The 24,191-nt window shown below is 45.3% G+C and overlaps 1 protein-coding gene across 2 annotated transcripts in view; it reads right to left on the bottom strand.

The window, feature by feature from the left end:
- Positions 1 to 24,191, bottom strand: part of riox1 (ribosomal oxygenase 1) — a 70,542-nt gene that overhangs the window by 22,341 nt on the left and 24,010 nt on the right. For both annotated transcript variants that reach the window (XM_060917870.1, XM_060917871.1), the window contains exons 5-11: positions 17,000 to 17,113; positions 16,717 to 16,823; positions 13,280 to 13,387; positions 11,612 to 11,646; positions 11,304 to 11,482; positions 11,112 to 11,216; positions 8,294 to 8,435 (exon numbers count right to left, since the gene is read on the bottom strand). In XM_060917870.1, coding sequence (XP_060773853.1) covers positions 8,294 to 8,435; positions 11,112 to 11,216; positions 11,304 to 11,482; positions 11,612 to 11,646; positions 13,280 to 13,387; positions 16,717 to 16,823; positions 17,000 to 17,113 — 790 coding nt within the window. The remainder of the gene's footprint in view (positions 1 to 8,293; positions 8,436 to 11,111; positions 11,217 to 11,303; positions 11,483 to 11,611; positions 11,647 to 13,279; positions 13,388 to 16,716; positions 16,824 to 16,999; positions 17,114 to 24,191) is intronic.

The following is a 24,191-nucleotide window of genomic DNA, read 5'->3' on the forward strand; positions in this document are numbered from 1 at the left end:
CAGTCCCCAAAATTATCGAGTGGGCAAGGCGAGGATTAACCGCCGCCTGTACTCTAAATTTCTCCCCTCGAAACAGAATGTGGACCGACACTAAAGGGTAGTTGTGAACATCCCCATGCACACACAACACCTTCACCAACTGTGCTCTTCCCAATGCCTTGTCTTGTACCAGGCTTTGGTGGATTGAGGTCTAATTACAGCCGGAGTCCACCAAAGCCTGATACGTATCCCCTTGGATACTCACCAGTATGCGATACACTCCGGCCCGATCGAGGGCGGTCTCCAGCACGTCAGGGATCCGCACCACCGTGCCCACCTCCATCGCCAAGCATTGATGCTGGAGGTGCCCCGGTTCCCTGCAGCGCCAGCATACCGGCCCAGGCTCTCTCTCTGCACCGGTGTTCCGGAGATCACTTACCTGAGGGGGGGGGAGACACAGACACGGAAGTAGGAAACGGTAGGACACCGCAGGTGCGGCGGGCCGGCTGGGGTGGAGCCGGCCCCCACCTCCGTGGTGGGGGAATGGGGCGAGGGCGAGGAACAGAAGGGGGGAGAGAGAGGGAGAAGAGGGGGAGAAGGGGAGACACGCTGTCCTGCCGTCGGAACGGCCGCCATATGATCCTCCGCCAGCTCGATGGCCTGATCCAGCGACGCCGGGCGATGGCACTGGACCCACTCCACGGTTCCTTCCGGAAGTCGGGTGAGGAATTGCTCCAGTGCCACCAGATCGATGATTCCCTCAGCGTCATGGTTGTCGGCCCTCAGCCACCGCCGGCAGGCGTCCCGGAGTTGCTGGCCAAACGCGAATGGCCGGCCAACCTCCTCCAGGCGCAGCGTGCGGAAGCGCTGCCGCTGCTGCTCCGGGGTGCGATCCACGCACTGGAGGACGGCCCTGCGGAGGTCCGCGTGGACCAGCTGGCTGTCGGCAGGGAGCTGTAGCGCGGCCAGCTGCGCCTCGCCTGTTAGCAGGGGGAGGAGGCGCGCCACGCGCTGTTCCACCAGCCAACCCCACGCCTTGGCTGCCTGCTTGAAAAGAGCGAGGAACGCTTCGGGGTCGTCCTGCGGACCCATCTTCGTTAGGGTGAGGTGGGGAGGGTCCGCGGCGGTGGTGATCGGGGCCCCCACTGACACAAGCAGGTGCCGGAACACCTGGCAATCTTCCTGTTGCGCCGGCACCAGGGCTTCGAAGCACTGTTCTTGCTCCTTCCGGAGGGCGATCAGCGCCTGTTGCTGGCTCTGTTGGGCCGTGGAGAGGGCATGGACCAGGTCCTGGAAGGGGGCGGACTCCATGTGGCCGTTCCCTTCTGCACTTTCCCGGGTTTTGGCACCACTGTAGCATTGGACCAGGTGGGTGGAGCACAGAAGCACGGCAGGCCAGAACTGAGTTCTCAATGAACTGTTTATTGTTAGCTTTTCAGCCTTTTATCACTTCCCAGCCACGCACGCACGCGCACACACACACACACACAAGTGTTCTGGTTGGGGAGAGCTCCCTTTCTCTGCTCTCCTCTCCTTTTAAAGGGCGCGGTCACTGGGGAAGACACACAAACACGGGTTAATCCCCATCAGGTGCAATGATTCCACCACTTACCTTCCCTGACTCCACCCTCCATTCACAGACCGACGCTTGGCCACACCCCTGCTGCCACACCATACAAACACAAAAAGCTCTGGTGAAAAACGGTAGCCAAAATGCGCACAGCGTATTCTCAACCGGAAACAGAAACGAACGTTTGGTTGACTTTAAAGTGCATATCCTGGACCAATTTCGTTTTTTTTTTTATATGAAAGTATGTCCCTTTACACACTCATCCAGAAGGGTAATTTTGCACAAGGCCATCTGTCTACAGCAGAAAAAAATAAAACAACAAAACACGTCTGGAGAAATCCCAAGGGAGTCTCGAGCCAGATTAGTGACGTCACCTGCGGAAGCGCCAGCAGGCTACGACAGCTTGCACGGTTTCAGTGCACAGCCTGTGTAGACCAAGTTTAGCAGCTAGCGATTTTGTACTGAAATATGGAATTGTCACCTGAGCGCAATGTTACTTCACCTTTGGATGAAGAATGTAATGGTGCTACACCCTCCTACGATACATCTGTTAACCATTCTAATAATTACGTGATAACGTTGAAGAAATTTGCAGAAAACCACCAGGTCGTTTTCTCATAAACAAACCAGCGCTGACGTAGGATTCAGAAGGAGGTGTCCCGCACGCGACGTCATGAAAAATCAATGCTTGCCGGGAAATCCAAATGCCAAGTTTTTTCAGAGGCGGACCAATTTGCCTCAAATGGCTCGATTTCAACTGAATTTTTCTGGTTTTGCGCAAGGTAAAAAAAATTGCACAAAATGCAAAATGTGACAGATATTTGACCAAAGTTTAAATGTTGTGAGCTTGGCTGCTAAGGGGTGTTTGAACATTGGATTGTTTATGTTTAAATGGCTGTTTTAGATCCATTTTAAGAGGTTGATCATTTATAACTGATATTTTAACTTTTTAATTGATCATTTAGTTTTTAACGGAAAATTTAACTTTTTAAATTGATTATTTCACTTTTTAATTGCACTGCATCATGCTGATGAGAAACGCTTTCATTTCTTTCTGTGCATGTAAATACTCAGGGAAATGACAAATAAAGTGAACCCGAAAAAGACAAAACCAAATGAAGCTTGCCACATAACTGAATAAGAGCAAAAGCACAAAGCCCTGTGTCCTGAACAATTTCCTCACAGCGTAAATCCTGAAGGAAGAGCTTTACCTTAAAGCACTGACACTGACTGAAGCCAAGCTGTTTTTTGTCATTAAATACCAATACTTACTTCCTGTAAATCTGTTTATTTCCAAATTATCTGCAGCGTCCATCATACAAGCTATTACTACAAAAGCGATAGAGTATGAGAATGAGTTCATTAATATACAGTGGGGTCCGAATGTCTGAGACCACACTGAAAATCTGGAGGGTTTCCATTTAAAAAAGGAAATAAACAAAATATTTCAGAATTTGGAAATATTTAAAACAAAGAAAGTTAATGTTCTTGATTCTAAATTTAAAATATCTTGGTTTATATTCAAAATTCTTGCCTATATTTAAATTTATGCAAATTAGTGATTGTGACCATGTTAACTGCTTTGTACAAAAGGTCACATTTTCCTTGAGCCTAATCTCGTCTATTGAAGCATGTGTTCAGACGACGCTCCAACTTGCACGGTTTCAGTGCACAGCCTGTGTAGACCAAGTTTAGCAGCTAGCGATTTTGCACTGAAATATAGAATTATCACCTGAGCGCAATGTTACTTCACCTTTGGATGAAGAATATAATGAGATGTCAGAATTGGGGCTTCATCTGTTTGGATTTGATGATGATTCAAGTAGTAAAGATGACGGAGACAACACCAGGGATGTAAATATACTAAGTAACTTTAAAAACGCACAATGGAATTCAACACGATATCACTTTAGATCCATGCATATATTTGAAATTTATGCTATTGTATGTAATGCACACACATCTTGAAACATCGATAAAGGACATTTATTGTCAAACTCAAGAATTAATTCACAATAAAAAAATTCAAAGTGACAGTTGGTCCATGTTCGGACCGTCATGCTGGAGATTCTGGGTCTGTGTCGTCCAGGGGTCTCAGCAGCAGTGACTGAGGGTGTCAGGAATCTGTCACGGAGGTGAGCTAGCCTGATGTGCTGATCCTGAACTGGCGTCGTGACTCGAGACTGACCAGGGCGTGGACGATCCCTGGTGCTCCCTGTCTGTCTGTAACGCTGACTCAAACGGGAAATGGTCGAATGATGAACACTGAAATGCCGGGCGACCTCTGTCTGTGTACTTCCGGCACGCAACATCCCGATGGCCTGTTCACGTTGATTTTGGCTTAGGCGTGGCATCTTCAATAATGACAATTTTCCCATCATTTCCCCCGGGTATTTATAGGCAAGATTGTGTGTGTACAGTGTATGCAAAATTTGTTTGAAAATTAAAGCCTGTCCATGTCATTGACTTCCCGAGTCATATTGTACGCTACTGAGTACAACTCCCTTAAATTCTGATTTGAGCACAGATTTTGAACTTATTCGGGCGGAACAAAGTTATTTTTCCATTGTGATATATTTCTTTTCTTCTTGAGATAAACTCAGCACGAATTCAGCAAGTTTTATCAATGTGCGTTTTTAAAGTTACTTAGTGTAATATGGTCGTTTTCTCATAAACAAACCAGTGCTGACGTAGGATTCAGACGGAGGAGTCCTGCACGTGACGTCACGAAAATCAATGTTTGCCGGGAAATCCAAATACCAAGTTTTTTCAAAGGCGGACCAATTCGCCTCAAATGGCTTGATTTCAACTGAATTTTTCTGGTATTGCGCAAGGTAAAAAAAATTGCACAAAATGCAAAATGTGACAGATATTTGACCAAAGTTTAATGTAAAATATCAATTACATTGATCTTCCTCCTGAATTTACTCGTGATAGGCACTTTAAGCTTCTTCTTTCCAAATAAATCTGAATATATGGGGAAAAAAATTGCAACATTTAAAATCGATTTTAATGCTCTCGCTCATGCATTCTTTCCAAGCTTTTTGAAAGAAGCACCTACTCTCTAAACACAAAGATGCATTTGCTTAGCCAGCTAGCAAATGTAATGCTTCCTCGAAGTCAAGTTTATTTGTATAGTGCTTTTAACAACAGACGTTGTCACAAAGCAGCTTTGCAGAAAATTAAAGACTTGAAACATGAGCTAATTTTATCCCCAATGAGTAAGCCTGTGGCTATAGTGGCAAGGAAATTCTCCCTCAAGTAATATTAACTACTTTGTACCCAGAGCATCAGTGACGCAGTAGTTTACACGGCCGTACCAATCACATCAGGGCACTTACTGTGATCGGCAAACAGCTTTTATTTTTTTATTTACTATAGGTAGCAATCTATGAACAGCGGTACGTGTTTATGCCAAGGAAAAGCACGTCAGATGCAATTTTTGCTTTAAGAATGTTAATGGAGAAGTACAGAGAAGGCCAGAGAAAGCTACATTGTGTGTTTGTAGACCTGGAGAAGGCATACGATAGAGTGCCGAGAAATGAGTTATGGTATTGTCTGAGAAAGTGTGGAGTGAATGAGAAGTATATCAGAGTGGTGCAAGACATGGATGAGAACAGTGAAACAGCAGTGAGGTGTGCAGTTGGAACGACTGAATGGTTCAAGGAGAAGGTGGGACTCCATCAAAGATCTGCTTTGAGTCTTTTCTCGTTTGCGATAGTGATGGATAGCTTGACAGACGAAGTGAGGCAAGAGTCACAATGGAACATGATGTTTGCGGATGATATTGTGATATGTGGTGAAAGTAGAAAGGAGGTTGAGTTGGGTTTGGAGAGATGGAGGTATGCATTGGAACGAAGAGGAATGAAGGTGAGCAGGAGCAAAACAGAATACATGTGCATCAGTGAGAACGGGGATGAGAGTGTAGTGAAGATGCAAGGAGTAGACGTAAAGAAAGTTGGTGAATTCAAGTCCCTGGGGTCAGCTGTGCAGGCAAATGGGGGCTGCGATAGTGAGGTGAGAAAGAGAGTGCAGGTAGGGTGGAGCAGGTGGAGAAGGATTTCGGGAGTCATTTGTGATAGGAAAGTCCCAGCAAAAGTGAAAGGTAAGATGTATAAGACAGTAGTGAGACCAGCTGTGATGTATGGATTAGAGACCGGACCCTTAACGAAGAGAGACAGGAGGCAAAGTTGGAGGTGGCGGAGTTGAGGATGTTAAGGTTTGCGATGGGAGTGACGAGGTTGGACAGGATAAGGAACGAGCGCATCAGAGGGACAGCACATGTAGAGAGCTTGGAAATTAAGCTAAGAGAGATGAGACTGAGATGGTATGGGCACATCCTGAGAAGAGATGCAGAGCATGTTGGAAGGAGAATGTTGAGGATGGAGCTGCCAGGCAAACGAAAACGAGGAAGGCCAAAGAGGAGATACATGGATGTGGTTAGAGAGGACATGAAAGTGGCAGGTGTGGTAGAGAAGGATGCAGAAGACAGGGAGCAATGGAGACGAAAGATCCGCTGTGGTGACCCCTAATCGAGAGCAGTCAAAAGAAGTTGTTGTTGTTTCATAAAAAAATAATAATTAGTTCAATTTATATAGCGTCTTTCTCATACCCAAGGTTGCTGTACAATTAGGGAAGAGGGGGGGGGGGGGGGGGGGGGGGGGCAACCAAAAGAGGGTCAGGATATATGGAACTCCTGCAGAAGAAGCATGATGCCTTCCAAGGTGCCGATTCTACTACCATCAAGACCATGCTTCGAAACAACAGACTATGCTGGCTCGGCCATGTGGCACGAATGGATGAGTCTAGAACACCAAAAGCAACTGCTGTTCGGTGAACTTAAGCAGGGCAAGTGCGATAAGGGTCGTCCACGTAAGTGTTGGAAAGACTGTGCCAAGGAGGACCTGCAGCTCTTCGGCATAAATGCCGACTGGTACCAGATTGCGCTGAACCGCAGCGCCTGGCGGGCCGCTCTCCCATCAGGAAAGGAGCTCTGCGAGGCCCGCCTCCAGACGAAGGCATCCGAAAGATGCAAGCGTCAACGACTGAGGGCATCCAAGGGTCCCCCGTCATCATAATATGACGGGGACCATAAGTAAGTACCAATCTCAAAACCAGGGAGTAACTTTTGTGCAGACTGATTGGATCTTCCAACCAAAACAACCAATCAAAATCCATTGAAAATTCAGGAAGGAGTAGCAACTTTTGTGAATTGTTGACGGACAACGGATGGACGGACACCATGTGATGGCAATAGCTCACCAGCCTATGGCCGTGTAACCAGCAGGGTTCAGGTTCACTTTGAGTTTTTGAAATTTGCTCTACAGGGAATCAGCTCTGAGATGGACATATTGCATCTGAGCTAATGCTGCTTACATAGTTAAGTTTAGGTTATACGTTGAAAATATGAAAATTATATACAGTGTTCTCCACTACCTGAAGTTATAGCTCGGCGGTAATATTGAGCGGCCGTCGCCGGGGGGTTCGTGAGGGGGGTGTCCCCCCTCGCACCAGAAAATTTTGAAATAAGAAACCCCTCAGATGCCATTTCCTGGCATCTAAGTTGCATGTTATTTATTTCGCAAGTAGCTGCTTTTGTGCAAAATCTTCTGACACTGGGAGCCGACTTTACATTTATTTTGTCACTCCGTTACTGAAATGTTTATTGAATAGAATATCTTTGTTTTTAGTTGAATTCTACACAAAATTACCTTTCATTTGATGTGCAGTATGTGTCTTTTCTTTCCACCGTACTCCTCTCGTACCCCTTTTCCACCAAATCAGTTCCAGGGCTGGTTCGGAGCCAGTGCTGGTGCTGGTTCACAACTCGTTCAACTTGCGAGCCAGCTGAGAACCAGTTTGCTTTTCCATAGCTCACGGTGCTAAGCGGAGCCACGTCATTACGTCGCTGTATACGTCATTACGTCGCTGTACGGCGCTACGTTTACATAAACCTTGGCGTGAATATCAAAGCAAAAACAACACGGAAGAAGCAGCAGCGGCAACAACAACAACAATAATAATGGATGACTTCGCGTTTGTACAGCTGCTGCTTCTCGTCGCTTAAAAATGGCGATCTTTCATGGTCTTGTTATTGTTGTTGGTCTTAACAACTCCGCCCCCCCCGCTGACGTAAGCGGTTCTTTCCTCTGGCCCAGCAGAGAGTTGGTGCTAGCCTGCAACCGGTTTTTCTGGCCCCAGAGCCAGTTCTTTGTCAGTGGAAACAGAAAACCCGGTTCCAAACTAAGCACTGGCCCCGAACCAGCCCTGGAACTGCTTTGGTGGAAAAGGGGCATCGGAGGTCTGAGGCAATCGGAGCCACTTAACTGACACGCACTCCTCTGTCGCCGCACTACACATGCGTAGTGACAAGTGAGCGAGCAAGCGTTAAGGGCCTCCGTTGAACCTATTGTAAAGTAAAGCGCATCAACGATCCGTGATCAGAGAATTACTTTGGTGTTTGCATTGGCGTGGTTTTTTTACTTTTCTTTGAAGTAAACTTTTATTTTTTTTGGCTGGGTGGCCAAAAATTAAGGCTCGGCGGCGCATTTATGAGTCGGCAGTAATAGCTCTTCTAGCCATTATGACTCGGCGGGCCGCCAAGTCATTAACGATAGTGGAGAACACTGATATACATATCCTGCATAAAATTCCAGAGTATTATGAAGAGACTGGAGTAGCTCAATGGTCAGGAGTAAATAAAGGGCTAATATTAACACGAGAAGAGAAAGTCATAGCAGTTACCTGGAGTTAGTACAGGTGGCAGGCAGTCGTGCAGAAACTCGAGTGCTTTCTGATCCACAGCAGCATCCACGGGAGCATAAGACACTAACTTCTTCATTAAACCCTCCATGTGGGACAAAAATTTGTCTCTGCGTGGATCTTCCTATTCACACACACACACATCATGAAGGTTAAAATGGGATGCAGTTAACAACGATAAATTAGGTCCTAACTAATTTGCATTAAATATAAAGACAAGATTTACATATATGATGCATTAAAATGGACTGGATGTGTGAATTCATCATGTGAACAAAACACACACGCTCACTGTTCAAGTGGAGAACGGAAACAAGATAGACCCATCATCATCAGAATATCAACACTCTCTCAGACATACAAGTAAATTACTAAGAAAAGACTGTACAGCTCACTGTAAACACACTATGCATCAACCACAAAATAAGTTTTTAAACCACTGATAGTCTCAAACACGCACACAAAAAAAAAAAATCCCTCATCAACTTGGTGGTGTACCAAAGTACAGTGGTGCTTGAAAGTTTGTGAACCCTTTAGAATTTTCTATATTTCTGCATAAATGTGACCTAAAACATCGTCAGATTTTCACACAAGTCCTAAAAGTAGATAAAGAGAACCCAGTCCAACAAATGAGACAAAAATATTTGTCATTTATGGTCATTTATTTATTGAGGAAAATGATCCAATATTACATATCTGTGAGTGGCAAAAGTATGGGAACCTCTAGGATTAGCAGTTAATTTGAAGGTGAAATTCGAGTCAGGTGTTTTCAATCAATGGGATGACAATCAGGTGTGAGTGGGCACCCTGTTTTATTTAAAGAACAGGGATCTATCAAAGTCTGATCTTCACAACACATGTTTGTGGAAGTGTATCATGGCACGAACAAAGGAGATTTCTGAGGACCTCAGAAAAAGCGTTGTTGATGCTCATCAGGCTGGAAAAGGTTACAAAACCATCTCTAAAGAGTTTGGACTCCACCAATCCACAGTCAGACAGATTGTGTACAAATGGAGGAAATTCAAGACCATTGTTACCCTCCCCATAGTGGTTGGCCAACAAAGATCACTCCAAGAGCAAGGCGTGTAATAGTCGGCGAGGTCACAAAGGACGCCAGGGTAACTTCTAAGCAACTGAAGGCCTCTCTCATATTGGGTAATGTTCATGAGTCCACCATCAGAACACTGAACAACAATGGTGTGCATGGCAGGGTTGCAAGGAGAAAGCCACTGCTCTCCAAAAAGAACACTGCTACTCATCTGTAGTTTGCTAAAAGATCACGTGGACAAGCCAGAAGGCTATTGGAAAAATGTTTTGTGGACGGATGAGACCAAAATGACTACATTTCTGGAACTACAATTCTGGACTACATTGCCTCAAACTTGACTATATTTCTGGATCACTGTGAATATTCTGGGAACTGTATGCCCACTGTCTGTCTATATGTTATGTTAATTTGCTTATCTGTTGATGTTTGTGTGCACTTTTATGTTTAGTTGTGTGTCAATTTTTTAATACTGCACATTTGGAGTTTGGGGAAACGCAATTTCAATCCTCTGTGTAATTCTGTTACATGGTCTGATTGACAATAAATTTCACTTTGACTTTGAAAATAGAACTTTTTGGTTTAAATGATTTAGCGTTATGTTTGGAGAAAGGAAAACACTGCATTCCAGCAGAAGAACCTTCACTCATCTGTGAAACATGGTGGTGGTAGTACCATGGTTTCGGCCTGTTTTGCTGCATCTGGGCCAGGACGGCTTGCCATCATTGATGGAACAATGAATTCTGAATTATACCAGCGAATTCTAAAGGAAAATGTCAGGACATCTGTCCATGAACTGACTCTCAAGAGAAGGTGGGTCATGCAGGAAGACAACGACCCTAAGCACACAAGTCGTTCTACCAAAGAATGGTTAAAGAAGAATAAAGTGAATGTTTTGGAATGGCCAAGTCAAAGTCCTGACCTTAATCCAATGGAAATGTTGTGGAAGGACCTGAAGCGAGCAGTTCATGTGAGGAAACCCACCAACATCCCAGAGTTGAAGCTGTTCTGTACGGAGGAACGGGCTAAAATTCCTCCAAGCCGGTGTGCAGGACTGATCAACAGTTACCGCAAACGTTTAGTTGCAGTTATTGCTGCACAAGGGGGTCACACCAGATACTGAAAGCAAAGGTTCACATACTTTTGACACTCACAGATATGTAATATTGGATCATTGACCTCAATAAATAAATGACCAAGTATAATATTTTTGTCTCATTTGTTTAACTGGGTTCTCTTTATCTACTTTTAGGACTTGTGTGAAAATCTGATGATGTTTTAGGTCATATTTATGCAGAAATATAGAAAATTCTAAAGGTTTCACAAACTTTCAAGCACCACCGTAAGTCTATGTACTTTTTTACTCTCATTGGTTTCTGACTTCTCAGACACCCTGTATTATTTAAGTAGGTTTTTAAAAAGAGTAATTTGTCCAGGTGAGTGCAAAAAAATGCCCTATTAAAGAAAAATAAAACACATGTATGTACGGAAAGGGATTAAACAGCAGCAGTGTAGCTCACTAAAGGTTCAGTCATCGCAGAACTATAGAAAATTCTAAAGGGTTCACAAACTTTCAAGTTCTAAAGGGTTCACAAACTTTCAAGCACCACTGTACATGAACTATTTAAGAACCTGTGGTTAAACCCAGTGAATACATAACGTCATTTTAACTTAGCATTAATTCCATTTGTTGCCCTTATAGGAAATGAAGTCACCACTTGCTCGTGTAAACGTAGGGTGAAATGGAAATGACACCTTTTCAGAGTTCTGCACTCCCATGTAGGTGAGGTAATCAAGAGGAAGCCCCTTTCTAAACTCCACATCCTCCTCCATCGCCATTTCCAAAGCTGCTGGCATCACCTGAGGATGGATTTTGCAGAAGCTAAAACTTACATGCAGACTCGAACATCAGTCTAAAACTTCTCCGATAAATGTGACAGAAGGTACCTTCAGCAGCAGATCTCCCCAGCTGTTCCTCTGGTACGAGGAGATAGTGATGTGCAGGGAGTGGGCGTCTGGGAGGCAGCTGCCTTGGTGAATAAACCCACGGGGAAAATACAGCAAATCACCTGGCTCTAGCACCACATCCATCACGGGTCTTCCGATCTCAGACTGACTGAAATTGGCTGATGAGACGAGGAATAATAAAGAATAGACTGATGGTGTCTTTAATATCTATGCGAATCAGAATCGGTAAACACTCTGCATCTGTACTGGCATGAAATTTCTTCTGATATGAACTGAAAAGGACTTACGGCTCGACACGAGTGATAAGACATCATCTTCAGATCTAGAGAAATGTAGAATGACGTTAGTCTACGATGCTAAACAAGATCAACTGTGAGCTACTGATCACTTGCGTGTCCCCCCCCCCGTTCTCGCATATATCAGAATGCAAGCAATCAAAGGGACAGGGCACTTATTCTGAATGTTGACTTCAACAAATAATGAACCCTGAAACAAGTAAATAAAGAGCAGTCTCTCCCCGCAGGGATTTCAAATAGCATCCTGGTAAAGTGTCTTTTTGAAATAGCATTTTTCTTCTTGAAATAGCGTCAAATTCACTGTATAATCTATTATAAAATTAACACAGATAGCATCATATTCAGACAATATAGCATCATATTTATACCATGATGCCATCAGGCCCTGGGGAGAATATTTGTTCTGTTTCATTGTCTGAATACTTGCATATGAATACAAACCATTCACAAGTCTCTCTTTTCAACCATTTGTTGATTAACATGTCATTTAGATAGAAACACAGGGGAATAAAATGTTCATCGGAATCAACTGGTTCCAATGATAGAAATAGTCATTTCCACAATTAAATACCATCATATCCAAGAGAAAAAAAGTTGTCCATATTAATCTGCTAGTCCAAAAAAAGAAAAATGTAAAGAAAAGTGTTGTGAAAGTTTTGTAAATCCACGCTATACGTTTCAAAAATACGTTCGGTCGGTAAACAGGAAGTCGATGTGCGACAGACCTGAAAACGGTCTACACTGTATAGAACCCCAAGCTGAAGCTTGGTACCAAATATAAAGCAGTTGGATTTGTAGTTGCTGAGAAAAGTCTCATCTCATCTCATTATCTCTAGCCACTTTATCCTGTTCTACAGGGTCGCAGGCAAGCTGGAGCCTATCCCAGCTGACTACGGGCGAAAGGCGGGGTACACCCTGGACAAGTCGCCAGGACATCACAGGGCTGACACATAGACACAGACAACCATTCACATTCACACCTACGCTCAATTTAGAGTCACCAGTTAACCTAACCTGCATGTCTTTGGACTGTGGGGGAAACCGGAGCACCCGGAGGAAACCCACGCGGACACAGGGAGAACATGCAAACTCCGCACAGAAAGGCCCTCGCCGGCCACGGGGCTCGAACCCGGACCTTCTTGCTGTGAGGCAACAGCGCTAACCACTACACCACCGTGCCGCTCTGCTGAGAAAAGTGTTATGAAAATTTTGTAAATCCACACTATATGTTTCGTAAATACATTCAGTCAGTAAACAGGAAGTTGATGTGCGACAGACCTGAAAACGGTATGCATAGTATAGAACCCCAAGCTGAAGCTCAGTACCAAATATCAAGCAGTTGTAATTTTTAGTTGCTGAGAAAAGTGTTACGGAAATTTTGTAAATACATTCCGTCGGTAAACAGGAAGTTGATGTGCGACAGACCTGAAAACGGTATAGAACCTCAAGCTGAAGTTTGGTACCAAATGGCTATGATTTGTGGTTGCTGAGAAAAAAAAAAAAAGTGTTTCGGACAGATGGAAATACAGAGATATGGACGGACAGACAGAGGTAAACAAGTATACCCCCCCCCCCCCCCCCCCCCCCCCCCCCCGGCATGGGCGTATAAATATATGATATGATAAAATGGCCATCATGTTTAATTAACTGGTGACTCACCGTGGGTTATACACTCTCCAGTGCTTCTTCCCTTCCAACTGCACAATAAATGCTTCGATATCGTCATAATGGGGTGCGAATCCCTGTGTTCCTGCTGGAGTTAAGTACCTTCATATACACACACAAAAAAAAAAAAGGAATAAATTTTTTAAAAACCCACTGATAATCAGCCTCATCTGTCAGAAGAGTCAGCTCAGAACATCAGTGTGCACTACCAAGTGGTCTTATTTTTATACCAAATTATATAAACCAAACATCTCATCTCATCTCATTATCTCTAGCCGCTTTATCCTTCTACAGGGTCGCAGGCAAGCTGGAGCCTATCCCAGCTGACTACGGGCGAAAGGCGGGGTACACCCTGGACAAGTCGCCAGGTCATCACAGGGCTGACACATAGACACAGACAACCATTCACACTCACATTCACACCTACGCTCAATTTAGAGTCACCAGTTAACCTAACCTGCATGTCTTTGGACTGTGGGGGGAAACCGGAGCACCCGGAGGAAACCCACGCGGACACGGGGGAGAACATGCAAACTCCGCACAGAAAGGCCCTCGCCGGCCACGGGGCTCGAACCCAGGACCTTCTTGCTGTGAGGCGACAGCGCTAACCACTACACCACCGTGCCGCCTAAACCAAACATTTAACAGTTATTCCATGAAATCGAGTCGTACATGAGCCGATAGCCGACAAGGCACGTAGCTATGTATGACGAGACTGAGTGGAATAATTGTTTTATTCTATCCACATTCACTGGATTTTGAGAAACGGAGCATTTTTTGTAAATTTGATAAATAAAAACTTTATACAAAAATTATTTCCGCTTAGGCAGACTTCTTAAAAGCCTATTGATGGCTGCACAAATTGACTTTAGTGTTGGTTTTTTTGTAGAAAGTGCCGTCTTGCTGTCGTGCCAAGGTATAAAATAGCTTTAGACATGTATTTAAGTCTTCCTTGGACATTTCAGTTCTGTAATTTTCAAACTTCTTTGAGCTGTTGAACCAGTCTTAAAAAAAAAATAGTTTAAAAGATGAAGAATGTAAACAAATCAGCAAAATGACAGGAGCAATTTGTGAAAAGTGCTACAATTATACTTCTTGACTTACTGTCATCCGACAACAGTCGGTGACAAAATGAAATCCTTTCGCCAACGACTTCGATCCTTCACAGCCACCAACAGCTCCTCACCATCAAGGTCAGAATCATTTTTAATGACGTCCTTATTATTATTGGATGACAGAGTTAGTTGGGGACAACCAATCTTTTGTTCCTCCTTGGGTTCCCAGAAGGGGACAGAAGTCGCAGGTTCTACATGTCGCATCATATGGCCTGCGAGGGCAAGGCGACGCTGCCTGATTATAGTGGTTAATCTTGGTAATTTCCCATAGGCTTGGCTGTTGGTCAAATGGTCACGCCAGGACGCATTCTTTACCACCCTGAGCATTCCTGTGTAAGTACCATCAAGCGATTTTGTGAGAGTCCATGATTCAGTACTGGAGAGGAGGATGGTTTCAACTGACTGTTTGAAAATGTGAACCTTGGTCTCGGTACTGATTGAGGATGCCCACACCTTTGAGAGTGCATTTAGAGCACCCCAAGCTTGTGCTTTCCTCACTTCAATATCGTGTGCTGGATCTGTCCAACCTTAGTCCTGGGTATGACTTTAAACTGCAACCGGTGGTGAGTCTCAGGTCCGGGAGGACTTGAGTATAAGGGGTAACTCCACTTTCCCCAAATCACCATTGCTCCCAGGTCTGCTCTGACCTGGAGTGGTAGCACCTGCCTGGGTTCCAGCTATGGGTTAAATAGTACATCACCAATAAGATGCTGGCAGCAGGGCACTTTTCGGTGCAAAATGGCAGATGAAACCAACAGGGTCAATGGCACACCACCAGATGGCATGTAGAAGAGCCACTCAAATGGCCAACGGATGGCATCACTCAGCAAGTCAGTGGTCACTGCGGGGCAACTTCCATACCCGTCAGGTCTGCGGCACTTTTGTGACCCACTTGGCATCAGGTCTGGAGGTTCAGAGAGACAACGTGATGGGGGCACGACATCGTTTGTCTTACCTTATCGTGCAAGGCACTTTGTTAGGAGAGGAGAATAGAGGCCAGACATTTCCATAGCGGCTCGGCCAGGCAGTTGGTGTTGCCGCTGCGGGCGACTCTGTCGCTCTGATGCGGGCCTTGCGGCCCATCTGCATTTCTGCGCATCCTAACGAAGCGGTCATCATCGCTAGTGATGGACATCCGATGATCAGTCCAACCGCCCAAATACTTGAAGTCAGTGACTTTTTCGATTTCTGAGCCATTGAGAGTGTGAAGAGGCTTTTCATAGGAGGGATTGTAATGGATGTATTCTGTTTTTGAGACATTAAGGTGGAGCCCAACGGCCTGTGTTGCCAATTCTACTTTGTGGAATTCGGAATCTGGGTGACGAGAGCTGTGACAGTGCCTTAGGATGCCATGTGAGAACGAGACAGATTGACACAAAGCGTAGTCGAGGACAATGATGAACAAAAAATACCGATGCACGTGTTCAGACAACAAGGAGCAAAAAAAAACTTGAAAATGATATGAAGTCTTTTTTTTTAATAATTCTTGGGGGGAAAAAAGATACGTTCTTACCATCAAATACTTTCATTCCACATTTTGTTAGGGTTTTTTTGGGGGGGTTTTGTTTTCAAGTAGTTTTTATTTCGTCCTTGGTTGATTCAGCAACATGCTCCACCATTTTGTTTTTCTCTACTCACGGTGTATGCGCTGATAGCCTAGTAATAGAGTAGCCAATCAGAGCGTGCGATTGCTCATATCCAGTGAATGTGGATAGAATAATTCTGATTACTCACTAATCTAGGGCAAGGTATTTTACTGACAAAGTACTTGTGAGGAGGCGGCACGATGGTGTAGTGGTTAGCACTGTTGCCACTGAGGGCCTTTCTGTGCGGAGTTTGCATGTTCTCCCTGTGTCCGCGTGGGTTTCCTCCGGGTGCTCCGGTTTCCCCCACAGTCCAAAGGCATGCAGGTTAGGTTAACTGGTGACTCTAAATTGAGCGTAGGTGTGAATGTGAGTGTGAATGGTTGTCTGTGTCTATGTGTCAGCCCTGTGATGACCTGGCGACTTGTCCAGGGTGTACCCCGCCTTTCGCCCGTAGTCAGCTGGGATAGGCTCCAGCTTGCCTGCGACCCTGTAGAAGGATAAAGCGGCTAGAGATAATGAGATGAGATGAGTACATGTGAAGATTTCTCACACAGATACTCTGTCGATCTGTCTCATTTTTATAGAATGGATTCCTCAATAATAAACATCAGATGAGAGAACGTTGTACTCGTGTTTGCAAAGTGAAAATAAAACTGATGTAGTTCTTAGTAGTGTACTCAGATTCTTGGCCCCTGCGTATGAGTTTGCCTTAATCAGCATTTCCTCTTACATGTTGGCTCCCGCCATGCTGCCGAACTTTTCCTGCAGGATGGACAGAACGTTCCACACAGTAGACGAGAAGGCCTGAGGGTTCAGCATCCTCAGAGAGCAGCCATTCTGAGAGCAAACAAATCCATACAGTCAGTTCTGGTAGGCTAATGACAGAAAATTAAGCATTTAAGCTCTTCAGAATGATGAGGAACAGAACAGCGATCGACGTTCCTCATCATTCCTCATCCTTGCTTCATCTGGTCTGCTAAATGTCAAGCAATTGTGTATAAACCATTTTGTACCTCATAGAAATCCCACACTGAATAAGGCAGAGCTCTCCCTGGAGGATTGTGCGTCTCTCTCTTGCCATTTTTGTAGCTCGTCACATCCAGGTTTACTCCATACTGGACATCATCCTGTAAGATTACATCACATCACATCACATTACATTACAGGCATTTAGCTCTGGATAAGAGCCTCATACAACATACCCAGAGCAGCCTGGAGAGCAGTTGGGGGTTAGGTGCCTTGCTCAAAGACACTTCAGCCATTCCTGCTGGTCCAGGGACTCAAACCGGCAACCTTTTGGTCCCAAAGCTGCTTCTTTAACCATTAGGCCATGGCTCCCCCCACGATAGCACAAAGATGCTTGTTACTCGAATAAATAACCTCTGTTTTATCGCTTTCAGATTCTGACCAATCTTGACCAGAGGTGGACAGTAACGAAGTACATTTACTTGAGTACTGTACTTCAGTACACTTTTTGAGTATCTGTACTTTACTTGAGTATTTTTTTTTTTTTGGAAACTTAACTTCACTACATTTGAAAGGCAAATATCATCCTTTTCACTCCACTACATTTCTATCAAGGTCCTCATTACTATGAAGCAGCTTTGAAAGTGGACGTTTTGTTTTTTTTCCACAGGTGACAATGAGACAGCCCATCAGTAATCACTCGGGTCACGTCATGTCTAGACTGTATATAATCAACTTCAATGCTCTCTCAGCAGCGTTATTTGAACACGATCAGTTGATGGCAGAATGGAAGGAGGCGGTTCTTCTGGAGAATGCACGCCCCCACGGCCCATGAACCCATGTTTCGGTTTACTGAAAGGATTAAAGCTTCATTTCATTTTAAATGTTTGCTTTGTTTGCCGAAAACGAACCACATCACGGCCTACCAAAACTCGCCATCCAACCTGCGGAAGCATATCGAGGTATATAAACATTTTATTTGAAGAGAAAGCTTGCAACAAAGTTGTCTGTGCTTTTAGAGCTAGCGATAACGTAGCAAACGTAGCTATGCAGTCTGGTTAGTCAAATAACTTTCTATGGATTTGCCCGCCAAGTTGCCGTAGCCTTGTCCACGGCTAATATTTACACATACAGTGGGGCAAAAAAGTATTTAGTCAGTCACCAATTGTGCAAGTTCTCCCACTTAAAAAGATGAGAGAGGCCTGTAATTTTCATCATAGGTACACTTCAACTATATGAGAGAGAATGAGAAAAAAAAATCCAGAAAATCACATTGTCTGATTTTTAAAGAATTTATTTGCAAATTATGGTGGAAAATAAGTATTTGGTCAATAACGAAAGTTCATCTCAATACTTTGTTATATACCCTTTGTTGGCAATGACAGAGGTCAAACGTTTTCTGTAAGTCTTCACAAGGTTTTCACACACTGTTGCTGGTATTTTGGCCCATTCCTCCATGCAGATCTCCTCTAGAGCAGTGATGTTTTGGGGCTGTCGCTGGGCAACACGGACTTTCAACTCCCTCCAAAGATGTTCTATGGGGTTGAGATCTGGAGACTGGCTAGGCCACTCCAGGACTTTGAAATGCTTCTTACGAAGCCACTCCTTCGTTGCCCGGGCGGTGTGTTTGGGATCATTGTCATGCTGAAAGACCCAGCCACGTTTCATCTTCAATGCCCTTGCTGATGGAAGGAGGTTTTCACTCAAAATCTCACGATACATGGCCCCATTCATTCTTTCCTTTACACGGATCAGTCGTCCTGGTCCCTTTGCAGAAAAACAGCCCCAAAGCATGATGTTTCCACCCCCATGCTTCACAGTAGGTATGGTGTTCTTTGGATGCAACTCAGCATTCTTTCTCCTCCAAACACAACAAGTTGAGTTTTTACCAAAAAGTTCTATTTTGGTTTCATCTGACCATATGACATTCTCCCAATCCTCTTCTGGATCATCCAAATGCTCTCTAGCAAACTTCAGACGGGCCTGGACATGTACTGGCTTAAGCAGGGGGACACGTCTGGCACTGCAGGATTTGAGTCCCTGGCGGCGTAGTGCGTTACTGATGGTAGCCTTTGTTACTTTGGTCCCAGGTCTCTGCAGGTCATTCACTAGTGCCCCTTTTCCACCAAAGCAGTTCCAGGGCTGGTTCGGGGCCAGTGCTTAGTTTGGAACCGGGTTTTCTGTTTCCACTGACAAAGAACTGGCTCTGGGGCCAGAAAAACCAGTTCCAGGCTAGCACCAGCTCTTTGCTGGGCCAGAGGAAAGAACCGCTTACGTCAGCAGGGGGGTGGAGTTGTTAAGACCAACAACAATAACAAGACCACGAAAGATCACCATTTTTAAGCGACGAGAAGCAGCAGCTGTACAAACGAAGTTATCCATTATTATTATTGTTGTTGCTGCTGCTTCTTCCGTGTTGTTTTTGCTTCGATATTTGCGCCAAGGTTTATGCAAACGTAGTGACGTAACTGACGTATACAGCGACGTAACTGACGTATACAGCGACATAATGACGTGGCTTCCCTTAGCACTGTGAGCTATGGAAAAGCAAACTGGTTCTCAGCTGGCTCGCAAGTTGAACAAGTTGTGAACCAGCACCAGCACTGGCCCCGAACCAGCCCTGGAACTGATTTGGTGGAAAAGGGGTATAGGTCCCCCCGTGTGGTTCTGGGATTTTTGCTCACCGTTCTTGTGATCATTTTGACCCCACGGGGTGAGATCTTACGTGGAGCCCCAGATCGAGGGAGATTATCAGTGGTCTTGTACGTCTTCCATTTTCTAATAATTGCTCCCACAGTTGATTTCTTCACACCAAGCTGCTTACCTATTGCAGGTTCAGTCTTCCCAGCCTGGTGCAGGTCTACAATTTTGTTTCTGGTGTCCTTTGACAGCTCTTTGGTCTTGGCCATAGTGGAGTTTGACTGTTTGAGGTTGTGGACAGGTGTCTTTTATACTGATAACGAGTTCAAACAGGTGCCATTAATACAGGTAATGAGTGGAGGACAGAGGAGCCTCTTAAAGAAGTTGTTACAGGTCTATGAGAGCCAGAAATCTTGCTTGTTTGTAGGTGACCAAATACTTATTTTACCGAGGAATTTACCAATTAATTCATTAATAATCCTACAATGTGATTTCCTGGATTCTTTCCCCCCATTTTGTCTCTCATAGTTGAAGTGTACCTATGATGAAAATTACAGGCCTCTCTCATCTTTTTAAGTGGGAGAACTTGCACAATTGGTGGCTGACTAAATTCTTTTTTGCCCCACTGTAGCTAGTTAACTTGGACACTGTTAGTTAGCGTGTAAAAACAGAGTTACGCTAACATGAATAGTGTTAACGTATCTGAAATCCTTTCAGAAATATCTCGTCTCGTCTTCTTCCGCTTTATCCGGGACCGGGTCGCGGAGGCAGCAGTCTAAGCAGGGAAGCCCAAACTTCCCTTTCCCCAGACACCTCGGCCAGCTCCTCGGGAAGAACACCGAGGCGTTCCCAGGCCAGCCGAGAGACATAGTCCCTCCAGCGTGTCCTGGGTCTTCCCCGGGGCCTCCTCCCGGGGGGACATGCCTGGAACACCTCCCCAGGGAGGCGTCCAGGAGGCATCCGAAAAAGATGCCCGAGCCACCTCAGCTGATTCCTCTCGATGTGGAGCAGCAGCGGCTCTACTCCGAGCTCCTCCCGAGTGACTGTGCTTCTCACCCTATCTCTAAGGGAGCGCCCAGCCACCTTGCGAAGGAAACTCATTTCGGCCGCTTGTATCCGCGATCTTGTCCTTTCGGTCATTACCCAAAGCTCATGACCATAGGTGAGAGTCGGAACGTAGATCGACCGGTAAATTGAGAGCTTCGCCTTTTGGCTCAGCTCCTTCTTCACCACAACGGACCGGTAAAGCGACCGCATCACTGCGGAGGCTGCACCGATCCGCCTGTCGATCTCACGCTCCATCCTTCCCTCACTCGTGAACAAGATCCCGAGATACTTAAACTCCTCCACTTGAGGCAGAACTTCTCCACCAACCTGGAGAGGGCAAGCCACCCTTTTCCGGTCGAGAACCATGGCCTCGGACTTGGAGGTGCTGATTCTCATCCCAGCCGCTTCACACTCGACTGCAAACCGCCCCAGTGCATGCTGAAGGTCCTGGTTTGAAGAAGCCAACAGGACAACATCATCCGCAAAAAGCAGAGATGAAATCCTGTGGTTCCCAAACAGGATTCCTTCTGGCCCCTGGCTGCGCCTAGAAATTCTGTCCATAAAAATTATGAACAGAACCGGTGACAAAGGGCAGCCCTGCCGGAGTCCAACATGCACTGGGAACAGGTCTGACTTACTGCCGGCAATGCGAACCAGACTCCTGCTCCGTTCGTACAGGGACCGGACAGCCCTTAGCAAAGAGCCCCGAACCCCATACTCCCGAAGCACCCCCCACAGAATACTACGGGGGACACGGTCGAATGCCTTCTCCAGATCCACAAAACACATGTGGACTGGTTGGGCAAACTCCCATGAACCCTCGAGCACCCTATGAAGGGTATAGAGCTGGTCCAGTGTTCCGCGACCAGGACGAAAACCGCATTGTTCCTCCTGGATCCGAGGTTCGACTATTGGTCGAATTCTCCTCTCCAGTACCCTGGAGTAAACCTTCCCTGGGAGGCTGAGAAGTGTGATTCCCCTATAATTGGGGCACACTCTCCGGTCCCCTTTCTTAAAAAGAGGGACCACCACCCCAGTCTGCCACTCCAGAGGCACTGTCCCTGACCGCCACGCGATGTTGCAGAGGCGTGTCAACCAAGACAGCCCCACAACATCCAGAGACTTGAGATACTCAGGGCGGATCTCATCCACCCCCGGTGCCTTGCCACCGAGGAGCTTGCAAACCACCTCAGTGACTTCGGCTTGGGTAATGGACGAGTCCACCTCTGAGTCATCAGCCTCAGTCTCCTCAGTGGAAGACATGACGGTGGGATTGAGGAGATCCTCAAAGTATTCCTTCCACCGCCCGACAATGTCCCCAGTCGAGGTCAACAGCTCCCCACCCGCACTGTAAACAGTGTTGGCAGAGTACTGCTTCCCCCTCCTGAGGCGCCGGACGGTTTGCCAGAATTTCTTCGAGGCCGACCGATAGTCCTTCTCCATGGCCTCCCTGAACTCCTCCCAGTTCCGAGTTTTTGCCTCCGCAACTGCCCGAGCTGCAGCACGCCTGGCCTGCCGATACCCGTCAGCTGCCTCGGGAGTCCTGGAGGTTAACACTTTCAGAAATATGTTTTGGCATAATCTTGCCAAATAAACAATGTAGAAATTGTTCTTTTCTAGTAGCGTTAGCTACCCAATATGATTTTAAGTTTGAAAAGAGTTTGCTAGCATGTCAGGTGGCGCTTCACTGACTAGCTAGCTTAATGTTAAACCACCATGATGGCACAGCATGTGTTCATTTTGTGAATTCGCACTTCTGCCTTCGGTAACGGCATTAGGTTTTGTAAGCGTTGTGGCAATAATACAACAATGCATTGACAGAAAATGTACTTTTAATACTTAAGTATTTTTAAAAGCAAGTACTTCAGTACTTTAATGCAAGTAAAAATTTGACTGCACAACTTTCACTTGTATCGGAGTCACATTTGACCAGTGGGATCTGTACTCTGACTTAAGTAATGAAATTGGGTACTTTGTCCACCTCTGATCTTGACAATATGTGTATAGGTACAATCAAACATCTAAGGAATAAACATGATATGACGAGGCATGCAGTTATGAAAGAACAACAACTGGCCGGCGTAATGCAGCCGGAGTTCATTATATGTCCAATAATCTCACAACTGGGGCGGCACGGTGGTGTAGTGGTTAGCGCTGTCGCCTCACAGCAAGAAGGTCCTGGGTTCGAGCCCCGGGGCCGGCGAGGGCCTTTCTGTGCGGAGTTTGCATGTTCTCCCCGTGTCCGCGTGGGTTTCCTCCGGGTGCTCCGGTTTCCCCCACAGTCCAAAGACATGCAGGTTAGGTTAACTGGTGACTCTAAATTGACTGTAGGTGTGAATGTGAATGGTTGTCTGTGTCTATGTGTCAGCCCTGTGATGACCTGGCGACTTGTCCAGGGTGTACCCCGCCTTTCGCCCGTAGTCAGCTGGGATAGGCTCCAGCTTGCCTGCGACCCTGTAGATGGATAAAGCGGCTAGAGATAATGAGATGAATCTCACAACTGAAAGTGTTTTATTCCTTTGACAATCGCAGCACTTTGGAAATGAGCACAATTTGTAGTTACTAAAAACAGACAAGCTGTGCATTTTATCCATTACTTCACTTACTGTTGCAGAACATCTTTGAAACAATAGGAAATTATTCCTGTTTCCTGATCATTTACGTAATAACAGCTCTAAACAACTGTTCCCCTCATCAGTCTCTGCTTTTATTACTCTCTAGAAAATAAAAATAAAATTGATCAACAGCCAGCAGGATCACTGGTACCCGTCTCCCTTCCCTGATGGAGCTCTACCAGAAGCGCTGCACCTGCAGGGCTATCTCCATCATTAAGGACCTTTCTCACCCTTCCCACGGCATCTTCTCCCTCCTACCGTCTGGGACGAGGTACAGAAGCATCAGCTGCAGAACCGGCAGGATGCTAAACAGCTTCTTCCCACAAGCTGTAAGAATAATAAATGGACTGTGTCGTCCATGTTGTGAGCTTGGCTGCTAAGGGGTGTTTGAACATTGGATTGTTTATGTTTAAATGGCTGTTTTAGATCCATTTTAAGAGGCTGATCATTTATAACTGATAATTTAACTTTTTAATTGATCATTTAGTTTTTAACGGATAATTTAACTTTTTAAATTGATTATTTCACTTTTTAATTGCACTGCATCATGCTGATGAGAAACACGCTTTCATTTCTTTCTGTGCATGTAAATACTCAGGGAAATGACAAATAAAGTGAACCCGAAAAAGACAAAACCAAATGAAGCTTGCCACATAACTGAATAAGAACAAAAGCACAAAGCCCTGTGTCCTGAACAATTTCCTTACAGCGTAAATCCTGAAGGAAGAGCTTTACCTCAAAGCACTGACACTGACTGAAGCCAAGCTGTTTTTTGTCATTAAATACCAATACTTACTTCCTGTAAATCTGTTTATTTCCAAATTATCTGCAGCATCCATCATACAAGCTATTACTATAAAAGCGATAGAGTATGAGAATGAGTTCATTAATATACAGTGGGGTCCGAATGTCTGAGACCACACTGAAAATCTGGGGG

The sequence above is a fragment of the Neoarius graeffei genome, chromosome 3, assembly GCF_027579695.1.
Source record: "Neoarius graeffei isolate fNeoGra1 chromosome 3, fNeoGra1.pri, whole genome shotgun sequence".
NCBI lineage: Eukaryota > Metazoa > Chordata > Actinopteri > Siluriformes > Ariidae > Neoarius > Neoarius graeffei.